The sequence below is a fragment of the Scyliorhinus torazame genome, chromosome 9 (assembly GCF_047496885.1).
Source record: "Scyliorhinus torazame isolate Kashiwa2021f chromosome 9, sScyTor2.1, whole genome shotgun sequence".
NCBI lineage: Eukaryota > Metazoa > Chordata > Chondrichthyes > Carcharhiniformes > Scyliorhinidae > Scyliorhinus > Scyliorhinus torazame.
In genome coordinates, this window is record NC_092715.1 from 21,403,332 (window position 1) to 21,422,231 (window position 18,900).

The 18,900-nt window shown below is 47.6% G+C and overlaps 1 protein-coding gene and 1 non-coding gene across 5 annotated transcripts in view; both read left to right on the forward strand.

Annotated features, from left to right (window-relative positions):
- Window positions 1–18,900, forward strand: part of LOC140429101 (PRELI domain-containing protein 1, mitochondrial-like) — a 47,405-nt gene that overhangs the window by 18,583 nt on the left and 9,922 nt on the right. For 2 of the 4 annotated variants that reach the window (XM_072515672.1, XM_072515671.1), the window contains 4 exons: window positions 2,313–2,459; window positions 3,624–3,849; window positions 7,541–7,654; window positions 11,863–11,941. In XM_072515672.1, coding sequence (XP_072371773.1) covers window positions 2,368–2,459; window positions 3,624–3,849; window positions 7,541–7,654; window positions 11,863–11,941 — 511 coding nt within the window. In that variant the 5' untranslated portion in view covers window positions 2,313–2,367. The remainder of the gene's footprint in view (window positions 1–2,312; window positions 2,460–3,623; window positions 3,850–7,540; window positions 7,655–11,862; window positions 11,942–18,900) is intronic. The other 2 variants (XM_072515673.1, XM_072515674.1) reach the window with 2 other exon arrangements.
- On the forward strand, window positions 13,223–13,368 carry LOC140430181 (small nucleolar RNA SNORA2/SNORA34 family). The gene has a single exon (XR_011949357.1). It is a non-coding gene; the product is annotated as a small nucleolar RNA SNORA2/SNORA34 family (small nucleolar RNA).

The following is an 18,900-nucleotide window of genomic DNA, read 5'->3' on the forward strand; positions in this document are numbered from 1 at the left end:
GTTCAAGCTCAAGTTATGATTAATAAGACAGCACACCGCTTAGTAAGAGTAAAATCAACGGTCATTTATTATATACAGCAATAAATACTTATATAATAATCCTACTTTCTAGACTACTACCTACCACTACTGGCCAATACTTAACTTTAGGAATGGCCCACCAGGTCAGGGAAACGAATGGTTTATCGAATTGGGTCTGGCCTGCGGGATTCAAAGGCTGATACAGGTCGATGGCTAGGAGTCTCTATCAGGTAGCGATCACTGGAGTCAAACTTACGGTTTCTGGTGGATGGTTCTTGCGAAGGTTGCGAGCAGGAGAAGAAGGGAGAGAAAGGCCGATCTGAACTTGGCCCCTATCTTTATAGTTCCCGGGGGCTTCCCGCCTCTCGGGGCGGACCTTGACCCTGGTCCCAAGTGATTGGACTTGGTCCCAATCACTGGGTTCGATATGCTCCAATAATGGGGTGATTCCTCGATCGGGGGGGTGGTCGTTCACCTGTCTTTGTTTCGGCCACTGCAGGCGCCGAGAGGTCTGGCCCAGCATTCAATTGCTAATATGTTGCAATTGTTCCTGGGGATAGCCGATTAAACTGCAGATGGTTGGGTTGATGTGCTGCTAATAGTTGCAGGTATCGATCTGGGCCGACTTCCCCAGAGCCGAATACGCTGTTCTGTCTGCAGCTGTCCGTTTGTGCTGCCCAACCTCTGTGGATATTACTGGGCCGCCAATGCGACGATGGTGCGCAAGTGGGTGATGGAGGGGGAGGAGGCTGCATGGAAGAGGCTGGCGACGGCGTCTTGTGTGGGTACGAGTCTGGGGGCGCTGGCAACGGCGCCGCTGCCGCTCCTTCGAAGGAGGTATACCACGAGCCTGGTGGTGGTGGCTGCCCTCAAAATGTGGGGGCAGTGGAGGCGGCACAGTGGGGAAGTGGGGGCTTCGGCGGGGACCCCATTACGGGGGAACCACCGGTTCGCCCCGGGAAGAACAGGTGGAGGGTTTGCGGGGTGGCACAGGGCAGGGATACAAAAGTGGGGGGACCTGTTTGTGGACGGGAAGTTCACGAGTCTGGGTGAGCTGGAGGAGAAGTACGGGCTCCCCCCGGGGAACACCTTCAGGTGCTTACAGGTAAGGGCGTTTGCCAGGCGGCAAGTGGTGGAATTCCCGCGGCTACGGCCACACACAGTACAGGGCAGGGTGTGCTCTCGGGGGGGTGGGTGGGAGTGGGGAAGATCTCGGAAACTTACCAGGTGATGCAGGAGGAGGCCTCGGTGGTGGAGGTAAAAGGCAAGTCGGAGGAGGAGTTGGGAGAGGAAATCGAGGCAGGGACGTGGGCAGATGCCCTGGGGAGGGTGAACTCTTCCTCATCGTGCGCGAGGCTCCGCCTCATACAGTTTAAGGTGCTGCACAGGGCACACATGACCGGGACAAGGATGAGTCGGTTTTTTTGGGGTGAGGACAGGTGTGTTAGGTGCTCAGGGTGCCCAGCAAACCACATCCATATGTTCTGGGCATGCCCAGCGCTGGAGGAATTTTGGAAGGGCGTAACGGGGACGGTGTCGAGGGTGGTAGGATCCAGGGTCAAACCGGGCTGGGGGCTCGCAATATTTGGGGTGGCAGAGGAACCGGGAGTGCAGGAGGCGAAAGAGGCCGTTATTCTGGCCTTTGCATCCCTGGTAGCCCGGCGAAGGATTCTTCTTCAGTGGAAGGATGCGAGGCCCCCAAGCGTGGAATCCTGGATCAACGATATGGCGGGGTTTATTAAGTTGGAGAGGGTGAAATTTGCCTTGAGAGGGTCGGTACAAGGGTTCTTTAGGCGGTGGCAACCGTTCTTAGACTTCCTGGCAGAGCGGTAGCCATTGGTCAATGGCAGCAGCAACGCGGGGGGGGGTCACTTTATTTTTTTTTGTTTTTGTTGTTTACACTGGAGGGTCTGAGGGGGTGTATATACCTGTATTAAGTCGGGGTGTTAATGTTAATTTATTATTTATGTACAGGCGGGAGGGGGGTATGGAGGGTTGTTTTTCTGGACTGTGTTTTGTACTTAACCCTGTTGGGTTTCTTTTTCATTTTGTTATTGATATTTTATGAAAACCTTTAATAAAAATTATATATATTTTTTAATGGATTTGCTGTCATTGGCAAATTTGATGAGAGGCAAAAAGTGCTCTGCTACAAATTGTTGATGGATCAGGCTAATTAGGGTCTGAATCCTTGTTACTATGTTTTAGTTGAACTTGCTTATTCTTTCCAGTTTGGCAGGGAAAGAGCTAGGCTGCTGGTTGGACGTCTAACTTTCTCTTTTACTCGACAGGTAATTCTATAATTCCAGTTTGTACGTGCAGCCTGTACAGCCTCGGGCAGCAGTCATGGTAAAACACTTCTTTGACTTATCTACTCTCAAGAGCACGTGGGACCAAGTTTCCTCTGCATTTTGGCAACGATATCCAAACCCCTTCAGGTAGGTCTCTGACCTGCGCTTTTGAGATAAACATTTATTTGGGGCACCAGATAATCTGCTTCCTTTGGGGAGAAGGGGGATTTCTATCAGCATTGCTGACCCCGCTTTTTAAATTGAGTAATTAACAAGCAGTACATGGTAATAGCCTCTTCCCCCCCCCCCCCCCCCCTCCTCCTCACACATCCACACTCGTTAATGAAACTGCTTAATCTGAACACACTATTTCTAAAAGAAGCTGAGGCAGTGTTACTGAATACCTGTGTGGTCTCGGGCATTTCATTTTTCTGGCTTTGAGTTTTGGCCTCCCTCCCTCTACCACCCCTCCCACGTCCATGTAGTCCCTACCTGCTCCTTCAGTCAAGACATTGACTGGGCTTTTAGAGCCCCTCTCAAGGCAGAGGCGGCCCACCAGTGGCCGCCAGCGAGGCCTTCCAGTGCCGCTGAAGCCTGCGGTATTTTGCAATGCTCACCCGTACCACCACCAGGGAAGCGGGACTGGAGGATTCCACCGGCGAGAAGGGCTGGAAAATGCTACCAGCTGTGACCAGTCTGTTCTGAGGAGACACTTGCTCTTGTTCGGTATCACCAGTATTCTTAGGTTTTGCCGTGTTTACTGATAGGGTGTGCCGTCAAAATGAAATTGGATAAATATTTGAAAGGAAATGTTTTCACAAATACCAGGAAAAAGCAGGAGAGTGGGACTAACTGGATTACTCTTCAAAAGAGCTAGTGGAGACCCAATGTGCCAAACGGTACTGTTCACCTCACAGGATTCCAAACTTCAGTTGCTGTTCCATTCTGCGTATAATGTTGCGGCCCATTTAATTTCAGTGAGGGGAGCAGAAACAAATCAGACCCAGACACACATTTGAAAGACCATGATGATATCAAACTAACATGAGCGGTTTATTACTGTTTGCTATTTGTATTGTGATTGAACGATGTATTATTTGTAACCTGGCCAAACCATATAATCTTTATATTATGAATGAGTGACAATATTATGATTAATTATATTCCGAACATCAAATCTCGGCTCAGTTTTTAAAAAAGCGTTAAAAGAAACGATACTCCTATCCCATTCAGCGGCAAGTGTATAACGCACAGCATTGTAATGTCAAATCCTGAGTACAATCCCAAAAGGTACACCTTTCTCCATTTCAGCAAGCACGTATTAACTGAAGATGTGATTTACCGTGAGGTAACCTCTGACAATAAGCTGGTTTCCAGAAGACTGTTTACAAAGACTAACCGCCTGCCTCGCTGGGGAGGGATGGTCTTCCCTGCTAACCTGGCACAGTCTGTCTTTGTTATCGAAGATTCCGTGGTCGACCTTCAAAACCGAACTTTTACCACTTTAACATGGAATGTTAACCACACGCGCCTCATGGTGAGTGCTGCCTTCTCCTTTGTGCACTAACCGTGCTTGAGATCACACTGCCTGTTTTCTCCATTATTTTTGAGTGCATTTGTTTTTTGAAAATGGAATGAAGCTTTCCAATGAAACCAAAACACAGATACAGCTGTTTTTTAAAGTAATAATTTTTATTGTCACAAGTAGGCTTACATTAACACTGTAATGATGTTACTGTGAAAAGCCCCTAGTCGCCGCATTACGGCGCCTGTTTGGGTGCACAAGGAGAATTCAGAATGTCCAAATTACCCAACAGCACGTTTTTCGGAACTTGTGGGAGGAAACACAGACAGTGACACAAGCCGGGAATCGAACCTGGGACCCTGGAGCTGTGAAGCAGCAGTGCTACCCACTGCTGAAAATGACTCTGGTAGAGATGGTGACCGATCCAAGTATCAAACACTGGCTGCAGTCTGCCCTCTGAGTCAGAAGGTTGTTTGTGTCTTCAAGCCCCACTCCATAATGTGAGCACAGAATCTAGACTGCCCCTACAATGCAGGACCCTGGGAGTGATTCAGTGTGGGAGGTGCCGTTTTGCAAATCAGATGCGAGATCAAGGCCACACCTGCCTCTTCAGGTCCAAGGTCCCATAGCATTTTCTTGATGAGAAGGAAGATCTCCTGCCATCCGAACATAAGAACATTAGAAATAGGAGCAGGATTAGGCCAATATTAATCCCTCAGTCAAAACCATTCACCAGATTCATAAACACAACAGCCAGATCCCACAAAGAGCGGTGCAATCGATGACCAGCTAATGGGCGGCACGGTGGTTAGCACTGCTGCATCACAACACCAGGGACCCGGGTACAATTCCAACTTCGGGTCCCTGACGGTGTGAAGTATGCACGTTCTCCCCGTGTCTGCGTGGGTTTCCTCCGGGTGCTTCGGTTTCCTCCCACTGTCCGAAGATGTGCAGGTTAGGTGGGTTGGCAATGCTAAATTGCCCTTAATGTCCAGGGATGTGCAGGTTAGGTTATGTGGTTACGGGGATAGAGTGGGGTGGACACTCTTAAATGAACAGGGCGCTCATTCAAAGGGTCGGTACAGACTCGATGGGCCGAATGGCCTCCTTCTGCACTGTCGGGATTCGATTCTAATCGATTTCAGTAAACTAGCTGATGGATTGAAGTTGCCCATGACACTGGGAGAGCCCCCCTCTTTTCGCCAAGCGAAGAATTTTGTACTTTCATTTTGGACAGATTGGATTGGATTGGATTTGTTTATTGTCACGTGTACCGAGGTACAGTGAAGAGTATTTTTCTGCGAGCAGCTCAACAGATCATTAAGTACATGGGAAGAAAGGGGAATAAAAGAAAATACATAATAGGGCAACACAACATATACAATGTAACTACATAAGCACTGGCATCGGATGAAGCATACAGGGTGTAGTGTTAATGAAGTCAGTCCATAAGAGGGTCATTTAGGAGTCTGGTGACAGTGGGGAAGAAGCTGTTTTTGAGTCTGTTTGTGCGTGTTCTCAGATTTCTGTATCTCCTGCCCGATGGAAGAAGTTGGAAGAGTGAGTAAGCCGGGTGGGAGGGGTCTTTGTTTATGCTGCCCGCTTTCCCCAGGCAGCGGGAGGTGTAGATGGAGTCAATGGATGGGAAGCAGGTTTGTGTGATGGACTGGGCGGTGTTCACGACTCTCTGAAGTGTCTTGCGGTCCTGGGCCGAACAGTTGCCATACCAGGCTGTGATGCAGCTCGATAGGATGCTTTCTATGGGTCATCTGTAAAAGTTGGTAAGGGTTAATGTGGACCTGCCAAATTTCCTTAGTTTCCTGAGGAAGTATAGGCGCTGTTGTGCTTTCTTGGTGGTAGCGTCGACGTGGGTGGACCAGGGCAGATTTTTGGAGATGTGCACCCCTAGGAATTTGAAACTGCTAACCATCTCCACCTCGGCCCCGTTGATGCTGACAGGGGTGTGTACAGTACTTTGCTTCCTGAAGTCAATTACCAGCTCTTTAGTTTTGCTGGCACTGAGGGAGAGATTGTTGTCGCTACACCACTCCACTAAACTCTCTATCTCCCTCCTGTATTCAGACTCGTCGTTATTCGAGATCCCGCCCACTATGGTCGTATCGTCAGCAAACTTGTAGATGGAGTTGGAACCAAGTTTTGCCACGCAGTCGTGTGTGTACAGGGAGTAGAGTAGGGGGCTAAGTACGCAGCCTTGCGGGGCGCCGGTGTTGAGGACTATTGTGGAGGAGGTGTTGTTGTTCATTCTTACTGATTGTGGTCTGTTGGTCAGAAAATCGAGGATCCAGTTGCAGAGTGGGGAGCCAAGTCCTAGGTTTTGGAGCTTTGATATGAGCTTGGCTGGGATTATGGTGTTGAAGGCAGAGCTGTAGTCAATAAATAGGAGTCTAATGTAGGAGTCCTTGTTTTCGAGATGCTCTAGGGATGAGTGTAGGGCCAGGGAAATGGTGTCTTATGTGGACCGGTTGCAGCGTTATGCGAATTGCAGTGGATCAAGGCGTTCTGGGAGTATGGAGGTGATGCGCTTCATGATCAACCTCTCGAAGCACTTCATTACGACTGAAGTCAGGGCCACTGGTCGGTAGTCATTGAGGCACGTTGCCTGGTTCTTCTTTGGTACCGGTATGATGGTGGTCTTCTTGAAGCAGGTGGGGACCTCGGAGTGGAGTAGGGACAGGTTAAAGATGTCCGCGAATACCTCTGCCAGCTGGTCCACGCAGGCTCTGAGTGCACGACCAGGGATCCCGTCCGGGCCCGTCGCCTTCCAAGGGTTCACTTTCAAGAAGGCCAATCTGACTTCGGAAGCTGTGATGGTGGGTATGGGTGAATTATGGGCTGCTGGGGCACTCGACAGCGGATTGTTGGTTACCTGCTCGAACCGAGCATGGAATACATTGAGTTCATCGGGGAGGGGTGCGCTGCTGCCAGAGAAACTGTTCGGCTTCGCTTTGTAGCCCGTTATGTTCTTTAGTCCTTGCCACAACCGCCGAGAATCTGTCTGTGACTCTAGCTTGGTTTATATTTAGGCAAGACCCATTGAGAAGACAGCACCTCGACACTCCCTCAGTGCTGCACTGAATGGTGCCAAATCTGTGTTTGAGTCAAGATGTTACCAACGGAACAAAGTAGACACACAACATGAGTGATATAACTTGACAGTCATTAACCTTTTGTTCCTTAATTGGCTGAAAACCATCTCCCAAGACTGACTTTTCAACGGTGCAGGCCCTTTCAGATTGGATGGCAAGATCTGGGCAGGGAAGGCAAGCAGTTATGTAAAGAATTTCCCACATTATGAGAAGGGAGCGGGGGGGTATTTCACAGTGCAGGCATTCCCAAACTACAGAAGATCAATCCTTTATCGCTGATGTCTCCTGATTGAGTGGCTGGATGTTTGGGAAGCGCTGTTTTTGGGACTGTGGATGAATCCTACATGAGAACATCACTGCGACGTCGCTGCTAGGCACAATGTAGGTTAGCTTCCCCACCCATATCTTACATTATGTCCATAAACACTAATATTTATTAAACATGGTGTGAAAAGTGAGATTGAGAATATATGATCTTGGAAAGTTCAGAGTTAAAACTTGTGGTAAATGTGTTTGCTTCACCTCATGTGGCCATCACAGAACAAACATTCCCAACAATTTCAAACCTTTGAAACTGCGCTTTTCATTAATTTCAGCAGGTAGAGGAAAAATGTACATATCGTCCGAATCCAGAAAATCTGATGTGGACACAGGTCCAACGTGAGGCGTGGGTCACTTCAAATGTATTTGGTTTTTCACGAGCAATTCAGGTAATGGCCTATCAGCGTTTAAGTGCATGTGTGATTTTGTTGCAATTTTCTGCTCTTCAGTCGGGTATACTGGAGTCGCAACATGTGAAAACAGCATGAGGATTCTGGATGGAATAGATGGAGAGGAACAGCTTCCATTGTGGAAGGATTGAGAGGTAGAGGGGGCAGGGTGTTCCCACAACACATGGATTGCAGCGGTTCAAGAAGGGAGCTCGCCACCACCATCTCAAGAGCAATGAGGGAGAGACAATATATTCTGGACTTGGCAGTGATGCCCACACCTCATGAACGATTAAGTGAAGAAGAAAACACTGATATAAGCTCATTGGTAAAATAAACAATTTTGCCTTTATTGTGAGGGGATTGGAGTACAGGGATAAAGAAGTCTTGCTACGGTTGTACAAGGTTTTGGTGAGACTGCATTTGGAGTACTTTGTGCAGTTTTGGTCTCTACATTTAAGAGAGGATTATACGTGCATTGGAGGTGGTACAGAGAAGGTTCACTAGATTGGTCCCTGGGATGAGGGACTTGTCCTATGAGGAAAAAAATTGGGCTGACATTCTCAGGAGGTAAGAAGAATGAGAGACAATCTCATTGAGACCTACAAGATTCTGAGGGGGTTTGATAGGGTGGACGCTGGAAGATTGTTATGGATGCTCCATCGTCAAATGTATTAACGGCTGGGGTTAACAGATTTTTAGTCTCAAGGGGAATTAAGGGATATGGGAGTAGACAGGAAAATGGGATTGAAGCCACGATCATCCATGATCATATTGAATGGTGCGGCAGGCTTGATGGGCAATATGGTCTACTCCATCTCCTACTTCTTTTGTTCTTGTTCAACAGCGACGTAGCCATCTTTTTTATACAGTGAGTGGTCAGGTTCTGAATTGCACTGCCTGAGTGAATCTGCCTGTGGAGGCAAAATCCATCAGAGCTTTCAAAAAAAAAAAGTGGACAAGCACCTGAAAAGAGAAAATTTGCAGGGCTACAGGGAAGAGGTAAGGTGATGGGACCATCTGATTTGCTCTTGTAGAGAGCTGGCATAGACACAACTGGGCTGAATGGCCTCCTAGACATTAAGCATTCTATGATTCTCAAGGCTATTGGAAACAGTTAATAATCAATAGCTTTGCTAGCAACCCCCACATCACGTCAATGAAGTTTAAAAATGTTAGGTGTGGTTTCACGAAGGGACGGCACGGTGGCACAGTGGTTAGCACTGCTGCCTCACAGCACCGAGGACCTGGGTTCAATACCGTCCCAGGGTCACTGTTCGTGCGGAGTTTACACATTCTTCCCGTGTCTGCATGGGTCTCACCTCCACAACCCTAAGATGTGCAGAGTAGGTGGATGGCCACAATAAATTGCCCCTTAATTGGAAAAAAGTAATTGAGTACTCTAAATCTATATTAAAAAAATTATGTGATTTCACAATTAGGCAGCACTTGCTGGACAATCCCAAGTTGTGCCAAGGATTACACTAACAACCAAGATCACTTACACTTGCTAGAAGCTACCTATATTTATACAGCGGGACCTGGCCTCTGCAAGCAAAAGAAACATGTCCAGGTATTACACATTTTTTAATTAAACAAAAGCATTGGGGACAATAATTTCCTGGTACATTGTTCATGGCAACACCTTGACCAACCAGAGTCGACTTGCCACCGAATCAGCGTCCTTTGTTCATGCACTAAATGGTTGCTCCTGATACTGATGAGAGCTACACAAACAGTCGAGAGAGAGCATGTCTCTTTTTCCAGCAAAACAAAAGTGGTGTACACAGTGCCTGTGGGCTCATTCAATGTTGGTTTACATTGGCATGATGAGAAGCTCACTGGATAGTGATACCTCAGATCAGTTTTCACACTGTTGTCCTTTGTAAAGTAAAAAGTTTCTTCCTCCTCTTTGAGTTCTCTGCCCGAAGGCAGGTCTGACCCATAGCGCCACCATGGGTAGGGCAAGGAGGCAGGTCCCGAATCCACCCCAGCCGGAACAGGAATTGATCCCCGTGTTATTGGCACCAATCTGATCCCAACCAGGCCCCCGCGGCATCAGTGTTGTGGCAGCATACGCCTCAACATGCATGTTGTTGTGCGGAGCTGTGGCTAGTGATTATAGAGGTTCCGATTTCTTTCCATCACATGACTGAGCAGAAATCTTTTTCGCTCTTGCCACCTGCCATTGGTGTACATTGGAAGGATTTATAAGTTGATACACAACCTGTTTGGGCACATTATGAATGCATCTTCCTTGGTCATCCTGGGGTGGGACTTAAACCCCAGGCTTCTGGCTCAGAGAATAGGGACACTACCCATTCACAAGACCTCCTTAGTAGTTTCCTAAAGTCCTCTATAGTAGTGACTTATGCAAGTTCCCCTCCAAGTCACACAACAACCTGGCTTGGAAATGTTATGTCACAGTTCCTTCACTGTCACTGGGACAAAATCCTGGAACCCCTTCTCTAAGAGGGCAGAACCTTTAGGAATCATAGAATTAACAGTGCAGAAGGAGGCCCTTCGGCCCATCGAGTGCACCAGACCCTGGGAAGAGCACCCTACTTAAGCCCATACCTCCACCCTACCCCCGTAACCCCACCTAATCTTTTTGGACACTAAGGGCAATTTAGCATGGCCAATCCACCTAACCTGCACATCTTTGGACTGTGGGAGGAAACCGGAGCACCCGGAGGAAACCCACGCAGACACGGGGAGAACCTGCAGACAGTGACCCAAGCCGTGAATCGAACCTGGGACCTTGGAGCTGTGAAGCAACTGTACTAACCACAGCATTGACATACAGCGGGATCTGGGCGTTCAGGTCCATAGTTCCATGAAAGTGGCAATGCAGGTGGATAAGGTGGTCAAGAAAGCATACGCATGCTTGCTTTCATCGGACGGAGCATTGAGTAAAAAAAAAAAAAATTTATAGAGTACCCAATTATTTTTTTTTTCCAATTAAGGGGCAATTTAGCATGGCCAATCCACCTAACCTGCACATTTTTGGGTTGTGGGAGTGAAACCCACGCAGACACAGGGAGAATGTGCAAACTCCACACGGACAGTGATCCAGGGCCAGGATTCGAACCCGGGTCCTCAGCACCGTAGTCCCATGAGTACAAGAGTTGGCAGGTCCTGTTTCAGTTGTATAAAACTTTAGTTAGGCCACATTTGGAATATTGCATGCAGTTCTGGTCGCCACACTACCAGAAGATCGTGGATGCTTTGGAGAGAGTGCAAAGAAGGTTCACCAGGATGTTGCCTGGTCTGGAATGTGCTAGCTATAAGAAGAGGTTGAATAAACTCAGATTGTTTTCGTTGCAAAGACAGAGGCTGAGATTCAGGACTACAAATTGACCTGATTTAGCTGTACAAAATTACGCGAGGTATAGACAGGGTGAATAGTCAGAAGCCTTTCCCCACGGTGGAAGACTCCATTACAAGTTGGCACAGTTGAGAGTGGGAGATATGCTTGGAAATTTTTTAAGCAGAGGGTGGTGGTGCCTGGAACATGCTGCCAGTGGATGTGGTGGAGGCAGGCACGATAGCAAGGCTGAAGATGTATCTTGATAGGGTTAGCACTGGGACTGCGGCGCTGAGGACCCGGGTTCGAATCCCGGCCCCGGGTCACTGTCCGTGTGGAGTTTGCACGTTCTCCCCATGTCTGCGTGGGTTTCACCCCCACAACCCAAAGATGTGCAGGTTAGGTGGATTGGCCACGCTAAATTGCCCCTTAATTGGGAAAAAAAAATAATTGGGCACTCTAAATTTATTTTTTTTGAAAGATGTATCTTGATAGACACATGATGGGAGGGAATTGAGTGATAACGATCGTTTGGGCAATAAGTAGTAGGTCTAAATAAGGAATCTAGAACAGCACAGGCTTGGTGGGCCGAAGGACCTGTTCCTGTGCTGTAATGTACTTTGTTCTAACAGCACAGGGTGTATACCTACACCACACGGATTGCAGCGGCTCAAGAAGGCGACTCACCACCACCTTCTCGAGGGCAATTGGGGAGGAGGTGTAAATACTGGCCTGACCAGTGAGGGCCACAGCCTGAGAATTTTTAAAAAATCATTGTGACTTCACGGGTATCTCCATCTGTATTAATATCTTTCAACAGGATGACACATTTAAAAGTGAACTTGATGACTCATCCATAAAGTGAAACTTTAATAAATCTGAATTTTTTTGTGTATTGTAGGAATTTGGTCTTGCCAGATTTAGAAGAAACCAGCTGAAAGCAACAGAAGGATTTGAATATATACTTTCCCATTTGCAAGGTGTGCAAATTGATTCTTTTTATATCCTTCTCGCGGCTTTGTGCACTTGTTTAACATATTTCTTGAGCAGTGAAAATCGGTCATTGGTTCAGAATCTAAATACCTTTTACCTTGTGTGGGTGATACCATGGGCAGCACGGTAACACAGTGGTTAGCAAAGTTGCTTCACAGCTCCAGGGTCCCAGGTTCGATTCCCGGCTTGGGTCACTGTGTGTGCGTAGTCTGCATGTTCTCCCCGCGTCTGTGTGGGTTTCCTCCGGGTGCCCACAGACCAAAGATGTTAAGTGGATTGGCCATGCTAAATTGCCCTTAGTATCCAAAAAGATTAAGTGGGGGTTACGTGGATAGGGTAGGTACGTGGGCTTGAGTAGGGTGCTCTTTGTAAGGGCCAGTGCAGACTCGATGGGCCAAATGGCCTCCTTCTGCACTGTAAATTCTATTCTATGACAGTACAAAACCATGAGCATCGGGCAGCCACAGTGAGAATATTCCCCTTAGTGGGAATATTTTGGAGATTGCAATAGCCATGGCTGAATTCAATTCAGACCGTACTAGTCAAGACAATTGTTATTGATCTGGGATTTTGTAACCAATTTCAACTGAAGGTTTCTTTCCGTTGGCTGCGAATGTGCAAACTGAAATCAGCATCTACTCTTTTCAGATTGGCAAAACCAAGCCTAACCCGTGTCTTAACAATTGGCTCGCCTTTGATGTGAGTTCCTTGCTGGGGTTTACAGTTGCCACTGCTCAATGATCACATGTAAAAATAGCCTTGTCCAGGCTAACAACCAAATGCAAATTATTCACCAAATTAATTTCCAATATCTAAAAGCATTCGACAAATCTGACTCAAAAAACGTTTATAATAAAGATCTATAAATATTTAATAAAGGACTACTTTCTCCAGTTAACAGCACTTTATGTGGACTTATTCAGGTCCTCTTTCTGTATCTGTAAAATTACAGTTTCTTAAGAATAATTGGGTTTGAATTGTGCACTTTTATGTATCACGTGGTCTGGGTGTAAAGGCAAGGTGACACTTCACATCTTTGTACAATGCAGTTTGATGCACCGTTTCAACTACAGTGCACCCATTAGGTGGAACTGACCTTCCGAAAAGAGTACTCTACTTAGGTCCATGCACCTGCCCTATCCCAATAACCGCGTGCATAGATCATGGCCATCTACCTAACTTGCACATCTTTGGACTGCGGGATGAAATCGGAGCACCCGGAGAAAACCCACACAGACACTGGGAGAACGTGCAAGCTCCATATAGGTGTGGCCCTGAATCAAGACCCGCGGCTTTGCTGTAGCCGAGGGTTTCAAACAGGAGCCAAGAGGAAAAATCGGTGTCTTTCTGTGGTCTGTTGGCATTCCTGGGTTTACCCGCTGTGGGACTGCCAATTCATCAGGAAGAGACACGGAGCTTCACCCGCAAGCGTCTGCCTCGTGGTGACGTCTGGCGCGGTGGGATACCAGCGTCGTGCAAACAAACCCCCAGCACCGTCGGGCACCTCTATGAAACTCCCAAGCTGTTGTGGCTACGCACCTCCCTCCCCTCCTTCACCACTCCAGCCCGCTCCTCCAATTATTCACACTTTTCTTTCCCCCCTGTTCTGTCCCTATCTCGCGCTGGCTCTCTTCCTCGCGCACTGCATCTCTCCCTCTCGTGCTGTGTCCCCCCCGTCCCCCCTCGCGTGGTCCCTCTCTCCGGCTGCATTGAAAAAAAGGGGGGGAAGGCTCCATAGTCTCCCAAGGCCGGATTCGAACCCTGGTGCCTATGAGGCTGCAGTGCAAACCACTGTGTTACCGTGCACCCACAGTGGCACGCTGAAAACAATGAGGATTTATACTCTAGTGCGAGCTGGTCTTTCTGTTTTAACTCTCCACTCCTACGAAGGTTGAAGAGCTAACCATTATGCTACCGTGCTGCCCCTATCATAGTACCAAGAGCAGAGTCCCAAAGTCTGCGGATGCTGGAAATACACAGCAGGTCACAGAATTGTTACAGCGCAGAAGGAGGCCATTTGGCCCATCATCTCTGCACCGGCTCTCGGAATGAGTAATCCACTCAGTGAGTTTTCCCCGCTTTCTCCCCATAACCCTGCACATTCTTTCTCTTCAGATAGCAGTCTCACTCTCTTCTGAACCCTCTGATTGAATCTGCCTCTACCACACTCTCAGGCAGCACTTTCCAGACCTTAACCACTCGCTGCGTGAGATAGATTTTCCTCACGTCGCTGAACTTGCTCCTTTTGTAAGTTATCTTAGACCTCTGCCCCTCTCATTCTCGATCCTGTCACGAGTAAGGACGGTTTCTTCCTGTCCACTCTGTCCAGATCCTTCATGAGTTTGAATACTTCTGTCAAATCTCCTCTCAACCATCTCTCAAATCAAACAGTCCTAACTTCTCCAATCTGTCTTCGTAACTGAAATTCCTCATCCCCAGAGCCATTCTCATGAACTCTGTTCACCCGCTAATGTCACCCACTCCCCATCACTACAACCTCCTTTAGTCTTGCCACCTCCAGGGCAGGCAGCATCTGTAGCGATAGAGAGTTAAATTTAAAAAAAAAAAAAAAAAAAAAAAAAATTTTTTTTAAGAGTGCCCAATTCATTTTTCCAATTAAGGGGCATTTTAGCGTGGCCAATCCACCTACCCTGCACATCTTTGGGTTGCGGGGGCGAAACCCACGCAAACACGGGGAGAATGTGCAAACTCCACACGGACAGTGACCCAGAACCAGGATTGAACCTGGGACCTCGGCACCGTGAGGCTGCAGCACCACCGTGCTGCCCCTAATGAAGGTCATTGACCCAAATCGTTAACTCTGCTTCTCTCCACAAATGCTGCCTGACCTGCTGAGCTTTTTTTTTTTCAGCACTTCCTGCTTTTATTTGAGTTCTTGTCGCGCCCAATAGTTATCTCTCAAGTGAGTGTCTTTAAGACAGAGATAGATAAGTTCTTGATTAATAAGGGGGTCAAAGATTATGGGGAGAAGGCAGGAAATGGGATTGAGAAACATATCAGCCATGATTGAATGGCGGAGCAAACTCGATGGGCTGAATGGCCTAATTCTGCTCCTATGTCTTTATGGTCTTAACAAACCTCACTCAAACATGTAGGCTATCTATCTGGTCATCACCTCTCTGTTGTGGGATCTTCCTTGTTTCTTACCGTGACAAAACTTCAGAAGTCTTTCATTGGCTATAACTCACTTTGGTACATCGTAACACCATAAGAGGCGCTTTAGAAATGCAAGCGCTTATAGGTAGCACGGTGCTTCACAGTGCCAGGGACCCGGGTTCGATTTCCGGCTTGGGTCACTGTTTGTGTGGAGTTTGCACGTTCTCCCTGTGTCTGTATGGGTTTCCTCCGGGTGCTCCGGTTTCCTCCGACACGTCCCGAAAGACGTGCTTGTTAGGTGAATTGGACATTCTGAATTCTCCCTCTGTGTACCAGAACAGGCGCCGGAATGTGGCGACTAGGGGATTTTCACAGTAACTTCATTGCCGTGTTAATGTAAGCCTACTTGTGACACTGATAAAGATTTTTTTTTTCTCTTTTCGATTACAAACCTACAAAATGTCTTTGCATCCCTCTTACTGCTGTCTACGACCTCTCTGTTACCTCCAGCTGACTTTCTGGCATAATAATTAACCTGCTGTTGAGAAAGTCTACTGCCTTAAAATAATGACTTGTGAAACAGCTGGAGGAAAGAAACCTCTGACTTTTAATAATAATCTTTATCAGTGTCACAAGTAGGCTTACATTAACATTAACACTGCAATGAAGTTACTGTGAAAATCCTCTAGTCGCCACACTCCGGCACCTGTTTGGGTACGCAAAGGGAGAATTCAGAATGTTAAATTCACCTAACAAGCACGTCTTTCAGGACTTGTGGGAGGAAACCGGAGCACCCGGAGGAAACCCACGCAGACACGGGGAGAACGTGCAGACTCCGCACAGACAGTGACCCAAGCTGGAAATCGAACCCGGGTCCCTGGCGCTGTGAAGCAACGGTGCTAACCACTGTGCTACCCTGCCATCCCTTTGTTCTTGTTGTTGAAGGAGGTGAGTAAATAATGACAACTTGACCACCATTCTGTGCACCAAAGCAAGGAGCTGGTTACTATTGGAGGTAATATTCATTCTCCATTTTGCTACGATTAAACAATGGAATGATTTAAGGAGAGTCGGTTATATTGTGAATGTGTATCTGAAATTGTAACTGTTTTTATGAAAATTTAATCTTTTTTAACCCCATTGTTTGAATTCAGCACAGGACTGCACCTATTTTTTGCGCTAGTGGGTAAGTATAAATAAGCTTGGAGCTGATGCAATTAGAGATGCTATATGCATTTGACAACCCAACTTGCCCAGATACAGGCTCCCTCCCACACCACTCCGATATAGCTCTTAACTTTGTCACTAGTCCCCAGTGAACATCTCAAAATGTATTGTTTTGGTCTGAAATCTCTTTGGGGGTATGGAGATTAGGATCAAGATGTTACAATAGTCAGAGGCTTTTCCCCAGGGTAGAGGGGTCAATTACTAGGGGGCATAGGTTTAAGGTGAGAGGGGCAAAGTTTAGAGTAGATGTACGAGGCAAGTTTTTTACGCAGAGGGTAGTGGGTGCCTGGAACTCACTACCGGAGGAGGTAGTGGAGGCAGGGACGATAGGGACATTTAAGGGGCATCTTGACAAATATATGAATAGGATGGGAATAGAAGGATACGGACCCAGGAAGTGTAGAAGATTGTAGTTTAGTCGGGCAGTATGGTCGGCACGGGCTTGGAGGGCCGAAGGGCCTGTTCCTGTGCTGTACATTTCCTTGTTCTTTGTTCTTTGTACAATGGTTCTGGTAAATCTGAAAATGGGGATCAATATAGAATAGACAGTTTTGAGGTTTGATTACTCTGGATGAGAATTACACCGAGCAATTTTATTTTTGGTAATGGTCACATTTATACTTTGATCTACGATATTCCTTGTCCCTTCATTTTAAAGGGATAACTCTGGTTAAGTCTTTAGGAAGAATTTCAGATTAAGAGGATCAGTCATTACTATTCTCTTTAACAAATGGCTACTTCTGCTCATTCAAGAACTTGTATTTCCAACATGCCCTTATCAACAACAACTTCTATTACATTTAAGGCACTTATAATGATAACATCCCATGCATTATAAAATGAAGTATGACACCGAATCACACAAGGGAATATTAGGCCCAGCGTGGTCAAAGAGGTAGGTTTTAAGGAATGTATTTAAGGAGGAAAACAGGTTAGAAGAGGAGAGTTGTAGGGGGAAAGTCTGGCGCCTGGGGCCCAGTAAACTGAAGATATACCACCAGTGTTGGAGCAATTAAAATTGGGAATGCCCATGAGACCAGATATCTGCGAGGGCTGGTGATGACAGTAGAGATGGGGAGGGAAGAGGTCAGCAATTTGTTTGAAAACAAGGGTAAGGATTTTAAAATCAGCAACATAGCAAAACATCCCTTGGCACCTGGGTTATCGGACACATTTTGACAACGGGCTGAGATATTGGGACAGGAAACGGAACTCTTGGTCAAAGAAAGAGGTTTTAAAGGCTGGAGAGAGAGTTGGTATCGCCTGGCCTGAAAGGCATAGCAGGCAATGGAGAGACACAGGGATACACAAGACCCGAATTAGAGTGTGGCATCTTCAAAGACTGTTGGCTTCAACAGTTTGTTCCGTTCTGTGTGGAACACCCAAAACCTCAACTTTGAAGGAAGAACTGCTGTGCATAACGCAGTCTGATTTCGATGTGACTCCAACTCCATGCCAAAGGTGGTTGTTTCTTCACTGTCCTCTGAAGTGGCTGAGCAATCACTCAGCTATATCAAAACTCTACAAAGGAGGAGGTTCAGCAAGAACCATCAAAAGGTGAGCTAGTGATGGACAACAGCAGTACTGCCCACATCCTGAGAATATATCTTTTTAAAGCACCCACAAGCCACAGTGAGATTTCATGCAGTTTGCCGGTAATTTGAGTTGCTCATTTATCTGTGCAAAGTGACTTTTGCTCTGTGGACATTTACACCAGCTATAAAGATCAGTGGAATTTAATTCCCAACCCTGAAAAACACCTCCCTGCCCCCTCCCTCTCACTCACCCTCCCGTCCCCTTGTTCTCCCGCTCCCTTTCCCTCCTGCTCTCCCCGTCCCGCTCCCTTTCCCTCCCGCTCTCCCTCTCCCTCCCGCCAATCCCCCTCCCGCTCACTCTCCCTCCCGCTCTCTCTCTCATGCTCTCTCTCTCTCTCTCTCCCTCACGCTCTCTCTCTCCCTCACGCTCTCTCTCTCCCTCACGCTCTCTCTCTCCCTCACGCTCTCTCTCTCCCTCCCGCTCTCTCTCTCCCTCACACTCTCTCTCCCTCCCGCTCTCTCTCCCTCCCGCTCTCTCTCTCTCTCCTCTCTCTCTCTCTCTCCCGCTCTCTCTCTCTCTCTCTCCCGCTCTCTCTCTCTCTCTCCCGCTCTCTCTCTCTCTCTCTCTCCCGCTCTCTCTCTCTCTCCCGCTCTCTCTCTCTCTCTCTCTCTCGCTCTCTCTCTCTCTCCCGCTCTCTCTCTCCTGCTCTCCCTCTCCCACTCTCTCCCGCTCTCTCTCTCCCTCTCCCGCTCTCTCTCTCTCTCTCTCTCTCTCTCTCTCTCTCTCTCTCTCTCTCCCGCTCTCTCTCTCTCTCTCTCCCGCTCTCTCTCTCTCTCTCTCCCGCTCTCTCTCTCTCTCCCGCTCTCTCTCTCTCTCTCTCTCTCTCTCTCTCCTGCTCTCTCTCTCCCGGGCTCTCTCTCTCCCCCGCTCTCTCTCTCTCTCTCTCTCTCCCGCTCTCTCTCTCCCACCCCCCTCTCTCTCCCTCCATCGCTCTCTCCCTCACGCTCAAACATGCAGTCACATATCCCCACTCCCACATCAAGTTCCCCCAAATCACTCCAGAGAT